Source organism: Schistocerca nitens, chromosome 2 (genome assembly GCF_023898315.1).
Source record: "Schistocerca nitens isolate TAMUIC-IGC-003100 chromosome 2, iqSchNite1.1, whole genome shotgun sequence".
Lineage (NCBI taxonomy): Eukaryota > Metazoa > Arthropoda > Insecta > Orthoptera > Acrididae > Schistocerca > Schistocerca nitens.
The window spans coordinates 57,110,461-57,131,710 of NC_064615.1; the positions used below are offsets into that span (position 1 = coordinate 57,110,461).

The following is a 21,250-nucleotide window of genomic DNA, read 5'->3' on the forward strand; positions in this document are numbered from 1 at the left end:
CATCTGTCAGTGACGTTTCAAAGCTTAGCCATCTCTTCTATCTAGACAGGAATTTAATTTGTTCTTATGAGTGTATAAATACTTGCATGACAAGTGTTATTACCTTACTTATAGAATAACTTTGTATGTAGAACTGTCAATATTTTGTTCTGCAAGCAGTTACATGACGGATCTTTCTTGTGAGTCATCATGCTACGTTAATGGCATTTTTATTTTCTTGATGTTCATTTGATATTGGTACGGCACAGCCTATGACTCTAGAAGAATAGTGGCTAGCTCTTTTTGTATACTTGTGTAGCTGACTATTAGTGTTTGGTGTCAGTCACATATATATATATATATATATATATATATATATATATATATATATATATATATATATATATATATATATATATATATATATAAAGAACAAACAGCAAACAAATACTTTTATTTCTGGGTGTTTATCACACACTTCAATTGAATGGTTCCAAACTGCGTCATAGCTGTTGCATTTAAATGTTTTCTAGTAATACTATTCTGAAGTTAACAATATGTCTCTGGCAAATTTAACTCATACAGACATGCCTACCATGGCTCTGCCCTCACTGTTGAGTTACGGGTTTAGGGGACCTAGTATCTATGTGGAAGAATTTTTCAGAAGAGGATCTAGTTGTGATGATGGGAGACAGGAAACAGTATTGACAGGTATTAGCATTATGGCATTGAGAATGAACTGGTAAAGACAGTGCCACATCAAATCATACAAATAATGAGTTTGTTCATGTTTTGAAGTATTATAATAAACTCTGTGAAGTTGGTCAATATGCATTTAGTTCATCTGCATCTTTCAGTTACAGTAGGCTGTTCCAGTTCACATGCCTGCTGTTGGGCAAACGGGTGCTCAAGGGGACGGGTTGGCAGGGATATGCAGACAGCTGTACAAAGGCAGTCAACTGAGAGCACATGGGCAGGAGTGGCCATTTGCCTTGCTCATGTGCGAAATGCATGCAGTTGAGCTGTTTCGTGGGTAACCTATACTAGCTGCACCAGCCTTTGAACATTCTGAGGTGCACCCAGGTATAGCCATACCCTGTGGGACAGTATTAAAATAATGTGAGTTACAAGGTTAAATGTAAAACTGATTTCTGTTGATGCCATCGGCAGATGGGGTCTTACAAATCATGGTCCATGTCTCAGTAGAATAGGCAAAGGGAACTTTCGTAGGTTGATAGAAACATCTTTAAGGATTAACACTGTCACTGATGAGGAAGCATCCCCGAAGTTACTGGTGTTACTGATTTAGGGTAAATTCAAATCTGAAACTATCAGCATAAAAATTGCAGTGTGTTGAAGCTAGTCTAGAATACTTCAGGATGACGCCAAGAAGATACTACAATACACAGACAGACAATTAGTAACTTATTAAAACTTGAGCTTGGTAAATACTTAATTTTGGAAACAGTTATTGTCCTTACACATGACATTTGTTTGATACTGTCATTGATACTTATAACATTTAGCACTTCATTCATTGCAGAATGATAGTTTCACATCAGAGTACAATTGTCTACAACTTTACATAAAGTTCTGAGTAACTGTTCTATTACCATCCAGTTAGCATGCAGCCTGATCTGTGCTAAGATGACACTTTCGTCATAAGTGGTGATTACAAGTGGTTACTAATTATAGAGATTGGGCTGAGTGGTACTGTGCTCGGACATAAATAACTTTCCAACTACGGCAGCATAAGGAAACACATGGGGCATGTCTACATCAATGTCCTTAATTCGTTGATGTCCCTGGCAGCAACTGTTTTTACTTGTGATGCCATTATGAGGTATCAACAATTACTTGAGACCTTATTCTGCAGACAACATCCCCCACCCCACCACTTGAACCTCTGCACCTTGTTGTTGATGGCACACAAAACACTAACATTGCTTCCTAGTTTTCTTTTTCTTTATTTATTTGGTTATTTTAATTTAATTAAACCTATTTATAGAATTCTTGTGGTGGCTTTTCTTTTCACTTTTAAATGTTATCTGTGTGCCTCCTACAATTTGGGTATTGTTTCTGTGCAGTAATGACGTCTCTGAAATTTGAACTGATGATATGTAAACTGTCCGTAAACAGAAATACACAAAATAAATGTAGACCTTTTTATGTTGGTACAACAGATCTATACTAATACTTCGGCATCGCATTTCTGGTACCATGCCCAAGCAGCAAACAATGAAACTAATGAGGAACTCACAGTTTGTTATGTACTTGTACCACTTCTATAACCGCTTATCAAAGTATTTATCTCTTGGAACTGGAGTGAGCTATATTGTATGTCATCAGATATGAAATATGGAAATGCTGTACAGATATCCTTTAAATTATAGCCGAGGTAATTGCAGTGCAATAAATAAGTTGCATTTCTGGGAACTTTGGTTCCAGAAAACTTGTTTATCTTTCAACAATGACAGCGATTCAGTCCTATATCCTCTTTTTCCTTTGTTTCTGTTTTACTAGTATGCAACAAGAAATGAAAACCTATTTACTTTTTAAAGTGTATTGCAGCTATTTTATATTTCAGGCAGCACAGGAGAAATATGAGTTGCAAGAGCAGGGCGATGAACTAGATGCCAAAATTCGCAAGGCCGAAAAAGAAATTCTTGCAATGGAAAACACTCTGAAATTGGTTAATGCTTCAAATGACACTTACAAGAAGAGCTTATCATCCATTGACACAGAAAGTAAGCAAGCTATCACTCTAATTTTATGCCACCGCTTTACTGCTTCCATAGCTCCTCCTCATCTTTACTCCACACCTCGTTGCAGTATGATTTCAGAAGTGAGTGAGTTCTGTATTCACTTCTTCTCCTCTTCTAATGTGTAGTGTTGAAGACATTTAATTATTTGTTTATGCTGTCTGGTGACTTATAGTTATGAGGCTTGCCAAATATTTGTAAGCCATAAATAAGTGAAACATTTGAAAGAAATCACAAAGACAGAGGTTCTAAATGTACAAAAGGAAAATTAGTAGTCAGCGTCTCAGTTAATTGCAGCATCAAGTAGTAACACAAATACATTATGCACTATAATATTTCTGCTGGTCCAGTTCAAATTGTAACAAATAAACTTATTGGAATGTGAATTGGTATTAAACATTTCTGAGTAACATTTCAGTTACAGAAATGATAACACACTGCTCAATTTCAATTAAACTCATGAATTAATTTGAATTTATTAATCACAAATACTTTACAGTACGGCATACATGAGCACCTGTACATACACATGTATACCTCTTTCAGCTCTCCTCAGTCAGTGACCACAGTATGAGGAGTGAGAGTTTAATCATGGCCATAATTGCTTGTCTAATTTTTCAGAATGCAGTTAGTGATAGAAGAAGGGCAATAAAGATTTAAAATTCATGTGCGTTGCATCCTCTGGGTTCATACATTACCAATAGCATAGATTACTATAACTGCAGATCATGAAGCTCTTATTATGTAAACATATCTCTTGCTATTCTGGTTTCACTCGCTTCAGTATTCACTTTTACAGTTCAAGTTATCTCCATACCAAGTTTAATCCAAATCGGTTCAGGAGTTTAATCATGAAAATGTAACAGACAGAGCTACTTTTGTATTTCATAATATTATTACAGAAGTATGGATGAAACACGCTGAGGATTGTATAAGCATTGTATTCATTGTGTTGAATTGTATTGTTTAGAACATATTGATCAGCAAAAGCTTTTTCATAAATACGATACTATTCAAAAATTAAAGAGTTAACAGCTTTATCAAAGAATAATTATGTTTCCCTATGTCACGTTATATTCTTTTTTCCATAATCCAATTTTGATGAAGTTGTAGTGACTGACACACACTCAATTTTGATGAAGTTGTAGTGACTGACACACACTGACACAGCAGTCGGTGCATGCGATGATCACTCGCATCGAAGTTTGTGTGCGAGTGAGAAATGAATACAGAAGAATGCCATCCTTATACTCAGTGTTTTCACCGCTAGGAGCACAGTGGTTTGCCTGCAGTGATATGCCGCATTTGCTCTTAGAATAGCAGAACAACTAACGATTTTTACTCGTTGTTTTTTGTAGAGATTCTGTGACTCTTGTTGATATAGTAACACTTGTACACAACTGCGAATGTGAAGAGTTAATAAATCTGTTTGAAGTTCTATCTCATCTTTGATTGTATGGAAGTTCAAGTGCGGGATTTTCTCACATAGTAACCTTTCGTCAGTGGTGACTCTGACATGATTTTGCCGTTGGAATTAGCAAATATCAATGTAACCATCCACTGTATCATGCCTGACAGTGTGCCTACTGCCCTTTTGGCCCCACAGTCCCATATTGTGGTTTTCTCAGGTGGAGGCAAACTTTTCCTAAGCCAGAATAACTGCCGATATCACAAAATTTTCTTTGGTCGTAAGCCAGCTCAACCAGTGATTTGCTATGGAGGTCCAAGACATAATAACAGCTCCTGCGATGGAAAATGCCTATGACAGATCAAAAGCAGAGCTCACACATCATATAGCAGCTTCACAGGAAGATCGAATTCTCCAGATATTGACTCAAGAAGAAATGAGTGACAGGAAACCCTCACAACACCTTCGCCATCTTGCAACAAAGTGGACATCGGCACCATTCCTGACAACCTCCTGCATGCAATTTGGAGGAACCATCTGCTAGCCCAGATAAAAGCCATCATTGCTATGCAGTTGGACATATCGCTGGACGTGGTTACAGAACTTGCTGACCATATTCAAGATGCCATCACGCCATGCTTGCAGGTCAGTACAGTAACTGTTCCTTCCAGTGTTACGTCCATAACCCCTACGGTGTCGAATGCCGATTACGATGCCCCGGATGCCAAGGTGGATCTTTGCTTTGCTTTGCAGCTTTTCTTTCACGCGGTAATATGAACCGCCATTGCGGGCGTAACCGACGATGTTCAAGGAGTCGTTCCATTTCCCATATCGAGTCAGAGTCTGGCCTCACATTTTTCTGGTAACACCACAGATACAGCAAGCAGGCAGAAATGTGTTCAAGGCCACGCACATTCCCAAATGAGAACGGCAGTTGTCAGTAGGTGCCACCAACTGCCACAACACCTCTCGGCGCCTGTTTATAATGGATCGGACCTCAAGAAGGAAGTATGTAATTGATACTGGATCTGATCTGAGTATTTCACCAAGGAAGTCAATCTGCTGCTGCAGGCCATGCACGGCAGTCAACTTAGCATCTGCTAACAATACAGAGATCCCAACGTACGGTACACCTCATGAGGATGTGAAACTAGGCCTTCGTAGACAATATACTTGGAATTTCACAGTAGCGGATGTGGCTGAGTCAATAATAGGCACTGATTTCTTAGCATATTTCAAACTTTTGCCTGATGTATCTAATTCCTACTTTGTGGACAGCCTTACTGGTTTGACAACCACCAGATATCACTGCTATACTAGAAACAGTAGCATCTAGGTTGTGCAAGTAGCAGATGAAGAGCTCCACACAATTTTGCAAGATATTCCATGCTTAACTAGACCACCGGGAGTGCCACAACAGGTGTTGCATGGTACTGTCCTCCACATCAAAACTACTGACGGACCACATGTATCATGTTGCCCACACAGATTAGCCCACAGATGCCTCGCAATAGCAAAGTCAGAGTGTGGTCTTATGTTGAAGGAGGGAATTATTCACCCATCATCCAATCCGTGGGCATCGGCATTACACCTAGTACCTAAAAAAGGTGGAGCCTGGCGTCCGTGCGGCGATTATTGAGTGCTGAATGCCGGGACTATTCCTGACCGCTACTAGGTACCATTATTACATCACTACAATCACGCTCTTCATGCCTCAACAATATTTGGCATCACTGATTGTGCGAAGGCCTACATGCAGATTCCGGTCACGCCAGAGGACATTCCCAAGACGGCTATAATTAGACCCTTTGGATTGTTCAAGTTGAAGTTTATGACATTCGGGTTGCAGAACGCTACACAGACCTGGCAGCAGTTTATAGATTCAATATTGCGTGGGCTACCTGGACAATGTGTTGGTCTATTCAGAAACCAGAGAACGGCACCACAATCACTTATGTGAGGTTTTTAAATGACTGGAAAAGTACAACATAGTTTTAAACACTGCGAAATGTGTTTATGGCCAGCCTGAAGTTCAGTTTCTGGGCCACCACATAACATCCTCTGGTTCCGCACCACTACCAGAAAAAGTAGAGGCCATCTTTCAACTGCGAAAGCCTACCACCATAAAAGAGCTAAGCAAATACTCAGATACTTCGGGATGCTGAATTTTTATGGCGTCACTTACCACGTACCACCAGCAACAAGCACTGTTAAATGAAGCACTACCAGGTGCAAAGGTATGAGGTAACACTCCTGTGCAATGGAATGAGAGTATGGACATAGCGTTCAAACCGACAAAAGACAGCCTTGATCAGGCCGCTGTACTTGTTTACCCAAAAGTTGATGCTCCGCTCACCTTAGTGGTTGATGCCAGTCAGTTTGCAATCGGCTGGCCTTTCCAACAATGGGCAGATTGTGCATGGCAGCTGCTGGCATATTTTTCACATAAACTGATGCATTCACAGCAGTGCTGGAGTGCATGTGATAGGAAGCCAATCGATCAAGCATTTCAGACCACATGTCGAGGCACGGGATTTCGCAGTTTATACTGATCACAAACCATTGGTATATGCATTCTGTCAGAACAGTGACAAGTGCTCACCTCATCAGTATTCTCAACTGGAGTTTACAAGCAAATTCACTACGAGCTTGTGGCACATTTCCAGATTGACCAAAGTGGTGGCCAACTGCTTATCTAAAGTATCTGGTAATCAAAATATCCACGGGTGTACTGCCGGTCTGCAGTGTCCAACGGGCACAATATTTCGGCGATCATACATGTCGCCATCATCAGGTGAACTGACGGACTGAGCTCCTGTGAACGTGCCGGCAAGGAGATCCGTACACTATGGCTGCTCAGGGGGAACTGAGTTCGGTCGCGGCGGCGGCCGATTTAAATACCCTCCGCCCGCGGCGCGCTCACTCCGCCGTCCGCGCCCTGCGCCACGGTCGCGCGGTGGAACAGATTGCGACGGCGCCTGAGATGACGTCAGTGTGATGGCTCTGTCCGCCGTGGTCGTCACAACTATACATTTGCTCGATTTACTCTTGATTAACCCAATCGCTGGTTCCCAAGCCTTGCTAAGATTATAGCCACAGTCACGGTTTATGAGGTCGTCATTGGTGCGAATTTTGATGGCCTCTCTAACAACGCTGTCCCAGTATCTTGACGTCTGTACCAGAATCCTCGTGCGTTCATACTCCATAGCGTGATTTTCCGGCAAACAATGTTCAGCGACCGCCGACTTGCTCGGATACATCAGTCGAGTGTGCCTCTGGTGTTCACGGCATCGATCCTCGACGGTACACATCGTCTGACCAATATACGACTTGCCACATTGACATGGAATCTGGTACACGCCGGCCTTCCTCAAACCGAGGTCATCTTTGGCGCTCCCCACCAGTGCATGAGTTTTATTCGGAGGACAAAACACAGTTCCGACCCGGTGTTTCTTCAAAATGCGGGCGATTTTCCCCGAGAGTGCGCCTGTATATGGGATAAATGCAGTGCCTACCTCCTCCCTTGTGATTTCATCCAGCTCCACAGGTTGTGCTGTAGTGGGTGGGCGGAGAGCACGTCGAATCTGCCACTCTGAGTACCCGTTACGTGGACGACACATTCATCATCTGGCCACATGGTATGGATAAACTCCTTGACTTCCTTACACATCTAAACTCCATACTCCCCAACATCAAATTCACTATGGAGACTGAAACGGAGGGTAAATTACCTTTCCTTGACGTCTTGGTCAAGAGAAGGCCTGACGGCACCCTAGGCCATGGGGTGTATCGGAAGACAATGCACACTGATCTGTATTTGCACGCAGACAGCTGCCATCACCCTTCACAGAGGAATGGGGTGCTTAAAACTCTAGTACATAGGGCGTGCACTATCTCTGACGCAGAGAGTCTACCCCAGGAATTGGAACATCTGAGAACTGTATTTCAAAAAAAAAACATCGGGTCGGAACTGTGTTTTGTCCTCCGAATAAAAATCGTGCACTGGTTGGGAGCGCCAAAGATGACCTCGGTTTGTGGAAGGCCGGTGTGTACCAGATTCCATGTCAATGTGGCAAGTCGTATATTGGTCAGACGATGCGTACCGTCGAGGATCGATGCCGTGAACACCAGAGGCACACTCGACTGATGTATCCGAGCAAGTCGGGGGTCGCTGAACATTGTTTGTCGGAAAATCACGCTATGGAGTATGAACGCACGAGGATTCTGGTACAGACGTCAAGATACTGGGACAGCGTTGTTAGAGAGGCCATCAAAATTCGCACCAATGACGACCTCATAAACCGTGACTGTGGCTATAATCTTAGCAAGGCTTGGGAACCAGCGATTGGGTTAATCAAGAGTAAATCAAGCAAATGTATAGTTGTGACGACCACGGCAGACAGAGCCATCACACTGACGTCATCTCAGACGCCGTCGCAATCTGTTCCACCGCGCGACCGTGGTGCAGGGTGCGGACGGCGGAGTGAGCGCGCCGCGGGCGGAGGGTATTTAAATCGGCCGCCGCCGCGACCGAACCCAGTTCCCCCTGAGCAGCCATAGTGTACGGATCTCCATGCCGGCACGTTCACAGGAGCTCAGTCCATCAGTTCACCTGATGATGGCGACATGTATGATCACCAAAATATTGTGCCCGTTGGACACTGTAGACCGGCAGTACACCCGTGGATATTTTGATTATCAAATACGCCGGGAGAAACTCAAGAATCAGAAAGTATCTGGTGTTTCACAACCATTGAACCTTACAGAGCTAGCAGTCATGCAGCATGAAGGCCCTGAACTACAAGCAATATTAAGTGATGATTACAAAATTTCGCAAAATTTGCAACTGGTCAACATTCCGGGCAAAACTGGCAAGATCTACTGGGACGTACAGCATGGCAGATCACTACCATATGTACTGACCGCATTCCACCGGTCAGTGTTCAATAACCTCCATAACTTGTGTCACCCTGCAGTGTGTGTGAAGGTTAAGGTGGTTTCTAAGAGGTTTGTATGGCCAGGCATGGACAGATTAGATTAGATTCAGTTTTTGTTCCATAGACCCAAAAAATGAGATGATTATCGTGGGTGTGGAACATGTCAGAAAGTATGACATAAAGACATAAAACATTTGAATATAATACTTATTACCCTGATCATTTGTCAGGAGGTAGTTGAAAATAAGTTAATACTATGCAGTAAACTGGGACAGCTAATATTTACAGAATTAACACGCTGTCAGAATGAAACACCGTTATGCACTATTAATAAATTTATCATACGCAAAATACCTAATCTTGACTGTTGTGACCAAGTGTTGTCAAAACTGAAATCTAACAGATATTTTTACTTAAGCTGACTTAACAGTCTCTGTTAAGATATTTATCTATGGAGTAGAAGAATTTGCCTATCAAGAAGTCTTTCAAACTCTGTTTAAACCGTGCTTTATCTGAAACCAAGTTTTTAATATTTGCTGGCAATTTATTAAAAATGTGTGTTCCTGAATATTGGACCCTTTTTGGACCAAGGTAAGTGAGTTTAGGCCTTTATGTAGATTCTTCTTATTCCTAGTATTGATACTGTGTACTGAGCTATTGGTTGGAAATAGAGATGTATTACTTGCAACAAATTTCATTAAGGAATAAATATACTGAGAAGCAGTGGTTGAAAACAAAGTTCCTTGAACAGGTTTCTACAAGATGTTCTCAAATTTACACCACAAATGATTTTTATCACACGCTTTTGCACCCTAAAAACTTTTGCTTATTTTGATAAGTTGCCCAAGAATATGATCCCATACGACATAATAGAATGAAAGTAAGCAAATTATACAAGGTTTTTTATATTTATATCCCCTACATCTGACATCATTGTCACGGCAAATGCAGACTGGTTTAGGCGCTTAAGCATTTCTGTGGTATGCCCTTCCCAAATGAATTTATTATTGAGTTGTAATCCCAGAAATTTAAGACTGTCAACCTCTTCGATCTGCATGTCTTCATATGTTATACTCATGCTGGAAGTAAATCTCTTACAAGGTTCTGAACTGCATATAGTGGGTCTTCTCAAAGTTTAATGACAAAGAATTAGCTTTAAGCCACTTAATAATGTCAGTGAAAATTTGATTAGCAGATATTTCAAAATCTGTGCTTGACTTTCTACTTATTGCAATGTTTGTATCATCTGCAAACAAAACAAACTAAGTATCTGGCAATGTAACACATGAGAGGTCATTAATATACACTAGAAAAAGCAATGGACCCAAAATGGAACCTTGAGGAACACCACATGTAATTAATTCCCAGTCAGATGAAGACTGACTGCTTACTGCACAGGTATTTTGCAACGACACCCTTTGTTTCCTGTTAGGTAGATAAGACTCAAACTATTTCGCAACATTGCCAGTGACACCATAATACTCTAATTTACTTAGGAGAATGCTGTGGGTCACAGAAAATGCCAGTAGCCTGTAATTTATTATCTAATGAATTAAGTACATTCTCACTGCAAGTATAAGTAGCTTTCTCTATATTAGAACCCTTCAGAAATCCAAACTGTGACTTGGATAATATATTATTTGCAGTCAGATGCTTAAGGAGACACTTGAACACAACCTTTTCAAATATTTTTGAGAAAGCCTGCAAAAGTGAAATTGGTTGATAGTTTGATGGTATCTCTTTATCCCCCTTCTTGTAAAGAGACTTAACTTCATCATATTTTAGCCAGTCTGGAGATGTTCCGCTGATCAGAGATTGATTACACAAATAACTTAAGATAGAACTCAACTTGCATGAGCACTCTTTGATTAACTTTGTTGATATGTTATCATACCCCCTGGAATACTTAGATCTTGTTGTTGTTGTTGTGGTCTTCAGTCCTGAGACTGGTTTGATGCAGCTCTCCATGCTACTCTATCCTGTGCAAGCTTCTTCATCTCCCAGTACCTACTGCAACCTACATCCTTCTGAATCTGCTTAGTGTATTGATCTCTTGGTCTCCCTCTACGATTTTTATCCTCCACGCTGCCCTCCAATGCTAAATTTGTGATCCCTTGATGCCTCAAAACATGTCCTACCAACCGATCCCTTCTTCTAGTCAAGTTGTGCCACAAACTTCTCTTCTCCCCAATCCTATTCAATACCTCCTCATTAGTTATGTGATCTACCCACCTTATCTTTAGCATTCTTCTGTAGCACCACATTTCGAAAGCTTCTATTCTCTTCTTGTCCAAACTGGTTATCGTCCATGTTTCACTTCCATACATGGCTACACTCCATACAAATACTTTCAGAAACGACTTCCTGACACTTAAATCTATACTCGATGTTAACAAATTTCTCTTCTTCAGAAACGATTTCCTTGCCATTGCCAGTCTACATTTTATATCCTCTCTACTTCGACCATCATCAGTTATTTTACTCCCTAAATAGCAAAACTCCTTTACTACTTTAAGTGTCTCATTTCCTAATCTAATCCCCTCAGCATCACCCGATTTAATTTGACTACATTCCATTATCCTCGTTTTGCTTTTGTTGATGTTCATCTTATATCCTTCTTTCGAGACACTGTCCATTCCGTTCAACTGCTCTTCCAAGTCCTTTGCTGTCTCTGACAGAATTACAATGTCATCGGCGAACCTCAAAGTTTTTACTTCTTCTCCATGAATTTTAATACCTACTCCGAATTTTTCTTTTGTTTCCTTTACTGCTTGCTCAATATACAGATTGAATAACATCGGGGAGAGGCTACAACCCTGTCTCACTCCCTTCCCAACCACTGCTTCCCTTTCATGCCCCTCGACTCTTATAACTGCCATCTGGTTTCTGTACAAATTGTAAATAGCCTTTCGCTCCCTGTATTTTACCCCTGCCACCTTGAGAATTTGAAAGAGATTATTCCAGTTAACGTTGTCAAAAGCTTTCTCTAAGTCTACAAATGCTAGAAACGTAGGTTTGCCTTTTCTTAATCTTTCTTCTACGATAAGTCGTAAGGTTAGTATTGCCTCACGTGTTCCAACATTTCTACGGAATCCAAACTGATCTTTCCCGAGGTCCGCTTCTACCAGTTTTTCCATTCGTCTGTAAAGAATTCGCGTTGGTATTTTGCAGCTGTGACTTATTAAACTGATAGTTCGGTAATTTACACATCTGTCAACACCTGCTTTCTTTGGTATTGGAATTATTATATTCTTCTTGAAGTCTGAGGGTATTTCGCCTGTCTCATACATCTTGCTCACCAGATGGTAGAGTTTTGTCATGACTGGCTCTCCCAAGGCCATCAGTAGTTCTAATGGAATGTTGTCTACTCTCGGGGTCTTGTTTCGACTCAGGTCTTTCAGTGCTCTGTCAAACTCTTCACGCAGTATCTTATCTCCCATTTCATCTTCATCTACATCCTCTTCCATTTCCATAATACTGTCCTCAAGTACATCGCCCTTGTATAAACCCTCCATATACTCCTTCCACCTTTCTGCCTTCCCTTCTTTGCTTAGAACTGGGTTGCCATCTGAGCTCTTGATATTCATACAAGTGGTTCTCTTCTCTCCAAAGGTCTCTTTAATTTTCCTGTAGGCAGTATCTATCTTACCCCTAGTGGGACAAGCCTCTACATCCTTACATTTGTCCTCTAGGCATCCCTGCTTAGCCATTTTGCACTTTCTGTCGATCTCATTTTTGAGACGTTTGTATTCCCTTTTGCCTGCTTCATTTGCTGCATTTTTATATTTTCTCCTTTCATCAATTAAATTCAATATTTCTTCTGTTACCCAAGGATTTCTATTAGCCCTCGTCTTTTTACCTACTTGATCCTCTGCTGCCTTCACTACTTCATCCCTCAGAGCTACCCATTCTTCTTCTACTGTATTTCTTTCCCCCATTCCTGTCAATTGTTCCCTTATGCTCTCCTTGAAACTCTCTACAACCTCTGGTTCTTTCAGTTTATCCAGGTCCCATTTCCTTAAATTCCCGCCTTTTTGCAGTTTCTTCAGTTTTAATCTACAGTTCATAACCAATAGATTGTGGTCAGAGTCCACATCAGCCCCTGGAAATGTCTTACAATTTAAAACCTGGTTCCTAAATCTCTGTCTTACCATTATATAATCTATCTGATACCTATTAGTATCTCCAGGATACTTAGATCTTAAGGATTTTATTATGGATGCTACTTCTTTGGGAGATGTGAGTGTCATTTCCATTTTACTGAAGCTATTTTTAAAGACTGGTCTCAGATACTCCATTGCACTGTTCACCGAACCGGATAACACCAAGCTGTCAGTAACAGAAATGAAGTAGTTGTTACCGAAGTTTCATTTATTTTTAGAGCTATCTGTTCCTCTTCATTTTTGGCCCCACCTGTCTCTGTCTTCATACAGTTTTTATTTTGTTACCTGATGTAATTACCTTTTTCTCATAATAAAGCTGTTTCTATGCCTGGATTGCTTGCTTCAATATTGTGCAGTATTCTTTGTAATGCATTACAATTCTAACCTCAGAGCTGTTCCTAGATAGTAGATAGAGTCTCCTTTTTGTCCCACATGATATCTTTATTCCTTGTGTAATCCATGGTTTATTTTTTGACTTGTGTGTGAGTTGAGTTACCTTCAGGGGAAAACAATTCTTGAAAGTGAAGGCAACTTTATTATTGAATGCTTTGTATTTTCCATTTGAGTCAGATGTATTGTAAACAACTTCCTGAATTTATCAATTTTTGATCTAGTTATTTCTCTTCTGTACTCTATTTAATAGATTTTTTATCCTGACAATTTTCAACATTTAAAATAAGATTCTGCATGTCATGATCCAATAGCCCATTTACTATTCGTTTTTTGATATGACTTTTTTTGCTAGATTTGCTACAAAGATATTACCAATAGCAGTCTCAGAGCATTTACATATCCTAGTAGCAAAGTTCACAGTAGGAACTAAATTGAATGATAGTGTTACTGAGTGCAATAATTGTTCACTGACAGAGGTTTTCAATAAATCCACATTAAAATCCCCAGCAGCCACTATTTCCTTGTTTTTTGCTATGAGATGGGACAGCAGAGCTTCCAGATTTTTTATGAACAGGTTAAAATTTCCTGAAGGAGACCTGTATATGCCTCCTATTATAAAGGACTTATTATGAAATACTACTTCTGTGCACAAGCTTCTAAGTGCTGCTCTGAGCAAAATTTATTAATATCACTATTCTTGAAATCAAAACAGTTTCTGACAAATATGCAAATCCTTTCTCCATATTTCCTCTACAGAAATAAGAAGCTAAGTTGAGTCCTGTAACATTTAACATATCTATACCAGTGGTCATATGATGTTCAGAGAGACAGATTATATCAACTGGTTTGCTCAACTCTAATTCTTCAACACAAATAAGCAACTCATTAAGCTTACCCCTTAGTCCTCGGATAATCTGATGCAATAGTGATAGCTGATTTTGTGCACTGGCTGAATTACAACTGTATGAACCTAATTTTCCTGCCAATTTTTGAGTATCTTTAGTTTCAATCGGAGGCTCTCTGCATGAATTGTGTACATTAAAATTTCCTTTCTGGCAGCCTGTTTTATCAATGTGAATGTTGTCATCAGTGGACTAGAGCTTGCCCACACTGCCAATTATGCAAAGTTGCCAGCCACATGCATGCTCCAATAGGGTAATTCCCGGATATCAGCATGCGCCTTGCTCACATTCACATAGGCACGGTAGGACCACTGCCTCCCTGAGACAGCTGTCACTGTTTAATGACAATGATCAACAGGTATACGTGTTGGCCAGAAGCAGTACCTACTGACGACATTTCAGCAGAAACACTAGCAGCAGCTTTCACGTCAACATGGCTCACCAGATTCGGTTGCCCTCTCCATATAACAACTGACAAGGGGAGGCAGTTCGAGTCTGAATTGTTCACACAGCTAGCCAAGTTCTCTGGATCTGGCACCATAAGACCACTGCCTACCACCCAGCTAGTAATGGGATGCCGGAAAGATGGCACCACACTTTGAAGGCAGCACTTATGTGCCACGGGACCACATGGACTTCAGCACTGCCCATTGTCCTACTTGGTCTGAGGATTGCATTCAAACTAGACATTGAGGCTTCACCAGTATAGATTGTGTACAGAGAGTCACTGCGTCGACTCCACAAAGATATGCGACATTAATGATCAAGTGCAATTCCTACGTACTTTACGTGAGACTGTGGACTGCATGAAACCAGTGAGCGACACTAGGCATGGACACAACATGATGTTCATGCATAAGGATCTTCGCACGGACACCGTCAAACCACGACTGCAACCACCCTACACTGGACCACACCGTGTGCTGCACAGGAGTTTACATACCATGGACATTCTTGTTAATGGCAAACAAGCTTCAGTTTCACTGAGTATAGTTAGGCCAGCCTACATGTTCAAAGAGGTGCCGACTACACTGCCAAAGATTTTGACAGAGGAGGGCTACAATCTATCCTCTCATTCCACCAGCGACTCAACCACATCAAGACAAAGCAAAACACATGACTCGCTCAGGAAGACACATTCATTTTCCTGCCAGGTACAGAGAAGACTCAGCATGCTCTGCTCTCGTCAACGGGGCTCCTGTAGTGACTGCTACACACTGACGTCACAGTCGGTGCGTACGATAGTCACTCCCGTCGAAGTTCATGCACAAGTGCAAAATGGGGACAGAAGAATGCCATCCTTATGCCAAGTGTTTTCGCTGCTAGGGGTGTGGTGATTTGCCTGCAGTGACGCTCCACATTTGCTCTTAGAATAGCAGAGCAACTACCGATTTTTACTCTTTGTTTTTTGTTGAGATCCTGTGACTCTTGTTGATATAGTAATGCTTGTGCACAACTGCGAACATGAAGAGTTAATAAATCTGTTTGAAGTTCCATCTCGTCTGTGATTGTACAGAAGTTCAAGTGCAGTATTTTCTCACATAGTTATACCTCTCGTCAGAATAAAGCCTATATGTTGTCACAAGCTGTGCTCAAGTTACCTGTGAAAATCCCATAAAAATTCTTCTAGCAGTTTTGGAGACACATCTATTTTACAGTTTTAGTATTAATATAGCTTGTGAAGATGCTTAACACACAGTTCAACACTGATAATACTCCCTGGAAAGTTGGCTTCTCGCTGTGGTGGCAACTGTCCAGGAATAATTCATATTTGGTACTGTTCAAATGTGCTCTTCATGATACACTGGAATTTTTGTGCTAATAAGTAGTCTTCCCTTCATCACACAGAACAGAAGTTCTCATCTTCTGAGTCAGAGCTGCTGCTTGAAGATAAGTGTTATTCAGAGTTTTAAGCACTCTTAACTGCAGTTTATTGTCTGTCACTCACATTCTGTTATCAGTTTATCCACAAGTGACTCACTCAGTCGAAGTTTGTATGTTCATATTGCCAGTCTGTGGATACAGATTGATTAAGCATGTATTGCATGCTCACAATACAACATTCAAGACTGCCATCCAAAACTGCACCCAATTTCAGAGTATATCTATGGTTAAATAAACTTAATGTACCAACATTAATAAGTTAATTGCTTTTCAAATATGAATGAATAAAATTTTCACCTCTGCTTCTTAACTGTCTTATGAACATCCTTGTCTGGAAATTTACACATGGGCAGTTGTTCTGTACAAAGCATAGACAGCAGAGTGTGCCTTATCTTTTTATCATTCTGTACTATCAGTACTTGCACCAAGGCTCAGTAAAACTATCAGATAACCTCAAGACTAACAAAAGCAATGAGATGCACAATAGAGGACTAACTCTCAATAGAATACATCTAATTTATATTAACCTGCCTAATTTAGAACTTATTCAAAATCCAGCAAACATTCTGACATATCTTTAATTTAGTAACTGGTGAGGAACATCGTTCATATGACTTTTATGTTCATTTACTTTATCAGTAAATAACCATATTAATAACTTCATTTTTTTTTTCTGATCACTTAAGCAGTATGAGTAACTCATGCTAACAGCACCAAAAATATCTTTGTCATTTGTGAAGCTTAAAATTCTGCCATATATTAAATCACAGATGACACTCTAATGTCAAACACATAATAATGATTCTCCTTCGGTCAGTAATTGTTCTTGTACAAACAGGGTGTGAGTCAAAAGTTTCAAGACTTAACTCAGAACTAGAAATTTATTGGACATTTAACTACAGTGGACTAAAATTCTTCAAAATATGATCCTTCAGCATCAGAACAGTGCTGCCAGCTCGTCTTCCACTGCTCTTAGCCCTTCTGGAAGGCCTCGGGCGTCATGCTGTCAAGTGCTCTCATTGTAGCCTGCTGGGCGGCATCGGTGGAGTCAAATTGCTTCCCTTTTAGGCGTGTTTTGATTCAGGGGAAGAGGAAAAAGTCACTTGGAGCCAAGTAGTGGCTGTAGGGTGGCTAACGGCAGTGTTGTCACGTTGAACTTGACCAAAACTTCGGCGGCAGTGCGCGACGTGTGAGCGGGCGCGTTGTCGTGGTTGAGAATCCAGTTGTTATCGATCGCCGGGCAGATGCGGTGAACTTGAACCCTCAAGCGGCGGAGCACTCACACTAAGACGACGGTCATTGTTTAAAAGTTTGCGCACACTCTCCACATTTTGATCCGTTCAGCTAGATGATGGCCTCCCAGAGCGTTTGTTGACTTCAACTTTCCCACGGTCATCTTTGAAATGTTTGTGCCATATGAAAACCATTGCATGAGACATGGCTTCTTCCTTAAAACCCTCTTGAATCATACCGAGAGCCTCCATGGCGATTTTGTTCAGTCGCACGCAAAACTTAATCGCATAACGCTGCTCTAAGTGCTGTTCCATTTCCGCCTCTCCCACTTTTCGACCAAGGTCAATGACACACACTCATTCTGCAAGTGATGCACACTCTCCAGGGTTCCAGAGGCAACTGCCACAGTGCCAGTTTGTTCCCTGAGACCCCCCACTACTTCCCCCACCCGGTGGAACCGGTCCACACGCGCTCCCCTACTCAGAAATGAATCAGTCTTGAAACTTCTGAATCACACCTTGTATTTACACCCAAGTATCTTCTGATTTCAGACTGTCTTCCAGGATGAAAAATGTCCTTAACTACTCAAACTCTTCAATATGTAAATAGAACAGTCCACTAAATAACTAATAGGCATGATGAATTTTATAATTGGAAATCATTATAAATTATATTGGAAGAAGTGTTATCACATACAAACACTTCACTTTATGTATGCCTAAAATTTTTATTGTGAGCATGCATCAGAGTAAAGTATTTCATTTCTAATGCCTATTTTTTGATGCTGCATGTAAAATGTTGAGCAATATAGATTCTCTCTGTAGTAAATGTAGTCCACACTTGCATAAATGGTTGTCCAGACAGATAACTACAAACCACTACTGGAAGCATCTTTACAGATCCCGGTGAGAGTGAAGTCCCTTGATTCTGTTAGTTCCAGGACAGGCAAGTAAACAGGCTCCAGCATGTGTTATACTGGATCAGTGTATAACAACTGTAATTTCTTACTCTTTTTATGTCTCAGGCTGATCTGCTGGAGTTGGCAGTCATGTGTGCATGAGGCGTGCTTGCCTGTGTGTATGAATGGTGTTTGTTTCTCTGTTGCTCATGAAAGCAGTGGCTGAAAGTTTTATGTAAGTGTCTTTGAATTGTGTCTGTCTGCAATTTAACATGTCTTCTTTATGATAAGTAACAATATGTATTTTCCTGTGTTGTTACTATAAGATCGATTTGGTCTTGCCATGTTCACATCACTATTAATAAATAATTTGTCCACAGACAGGGTCATCCTGTTGAGTAACTCTGGTCTTTGTATGAAGTCAAGTGCTACTAAAATTATTCTTTTTTTTTTTTAGTCGTGTCTTCTGGTTTGATGTGGGCCACCACAAATTCCTCTCCTGTGCCAACCTTTTCATCTCAGAATAGCAATTGCAACCTACATTCTCAATTATTTGGTGAATGTATTCCAATCTCTGTCTTCCATGATGTCTTAACATATGTCCTATCAACCTGCCCATTCTTTATCAGTCCTTTTAATTTTCTGCATTTGTCTATAGCACCACATCTCAGTGGCATTGATTCCCTTCTGTTCTGGTTTTCCCTCTCGCTACCATACAATGCTGTGTTCCAAATGCACATTCTCAGAAATTTCTTTCTCAGATTAAGACCTATGTTTGATACTAGCAGATTTCTCTTGGTCAGGAATGCTCTTTTCTCCAGTGCTAGCCTGCTTTTTGTGTCCTTGCTTCATCCACTGTGGGTTATTTTGCTGCCTAGGTAGCAGAATTTCTTAACTTCGTCTGCTTTGTGGTTCCCAATTCTGATGTTAAGTTTGTCATTGTTCTCATTACTGCTACTTCTCTCTTTACTTGCATCTTTCTTCACTGTACTCTCAGTTCATATTCTGTGTTCATTAGACTGTTCATTCCATTCATCAGATGCTGTAATTCTTGTTCATTTTCACTGAGGATAGCAATTTCATCAATGAATCTTATTATTGATGTATTTTCACCCTGGATTTTAACCCAACTCTTGAACTTACCTTTATTTCCCTCATTGCTTATTTGCTACATAGACTGAATAGTAGAGACAAAAGAAAAAGACTACATCCCTGCCTTGCACCCTTTTTAATCCAAGCACTTTGTTCTTGGTCTTCCAGTTTTACCATTTCCTCTTGGTTCTTGCACATATCATATATTATCCATCTTTGCCTATAGCTTACTACTAATTTTCACAGATTTTCAAACATCTTTCATCATTTTGCATTGTTGAATGCTTTTTCAGGTCCACAAATCTAATGAACATGTTTCAATTTTTCTTCAGTCTTGCTTCCATTGTCTACCACAGCATTGCTCCATACAGTCTTGGCATTCGAGGCAAATGTATTGGTTCGGATGCAGACATGTTACAGCAATCCACTACCATTCTCACCTCAGCCTTCACAGGATGTAATTACCCCACCAGCCCAGTTCAAAAGGAGATTTCCCTGGCCTCCACATCTAATCATAGTACTGCCGATCGCTCCAAAAAACAACTTCGGAACACACCACTGGTCACTCAGTATTATCCTGATCTGGAATGTATTAATCAGCTACTTTGCCAAGGCCATGCCACGCCCTGAAATGAGATACATTCCATCTGAGATTTTGCCCACCACACCTAGAATAGCTTTTCATCACCCTCCCAATCTCCTCAGTATACTTGACAGACACTACGCTCCTTCTCCACCCATCTTCCAACATAGTCCTAACTCTATGATCATCCTCACTGCAAGACTTGTCCTGTGCACTGTCCTACCACCACCTATACCACCAGCCTTATAACTGGCAAAACATATACTGTCAAAGGGAGAGCCATCTGTGAAACGACATGTCATATACTAAGTGTTATGTAAACACTGTCTGACATTTTACATCAGCAGGACTACCAACAAGTTATCAGGTAGGATGAATGGGCATAGGCAGAGGGTGTATACTGGCAACATGCAATATCCTGTTGCGGAGCATGCTCTACAACATGAAAATCATGAGCTCATGCCTGTTTCACCGTTCGCGCCATTAGAATCCTTCCCCCCAGACACCACTTTCTCGGAACTCCGCAGGTGGGAGCTAGCACTTTGATATGCCCTTGGTTCTTGCCACCCACCTGGTCTTAATTTACATTAATTTCTTCTGCCTCAGCATTTATTCACAGTAACTACTCCTTTCTTCACTCCGTTTTAGTTTTCTGCATCTTACCTGTCTATTTTTTGCCTCCCCCTCCCAGCTCTGTTACATATAATGTGCTTAGCTGTTCACTCATATTAACTCATGCAGAATCTCTGTCTTGCATATTACCCTGTCTTCCACCTTTAAACTCTCAGGTTTTCAAATCTCATCCGGTGCAGTCCCCATCAGTCAGTCTTTCCTTCTCAACCATTCCAGTAAGTCTCCCCTGACCTGCAGTTCTGGGTACTTTCCTGAAATCTACACGTTTTCCTAGACCTCTTCAGTCCTTTTGCTTCACCTTTCTTCCTTCCCCTTCAACCCTTCTGCCTTCCCCTTTAACCCTTCTGCCTGAAGAAGGAGCCACCGGCTCCGAAAGCTCGCCT

General features: G+C 40.9%; 1 protein-coding gene across 5 annotated transcripts in view; it reads left to right on the forward strand.

Annotated features, from left to right (window-relative positions):
- LOC126235713 (coiled-coil domain-containing protein 39) overlaps positions 1–21,250 on the forward strand; it is a 408,779-nt gene that overhangs the window by 316,413 nt on the left and 71,116 nt on the right. For all 5 annotated transcript variants that reach the window (XM_049944479.1, XM_049944477.1, XM_049944478.1 and 2 more), the window contains one exon: positions 2,567–2,726. In XM_049944479.1, the coding sequence (XP_049800436.1) occupies positions 2,567–2,726 (160 nt within the window). The remainder of the gene's footprint in view (positions 1–2,566; positions 2,727–21,250) is intronic.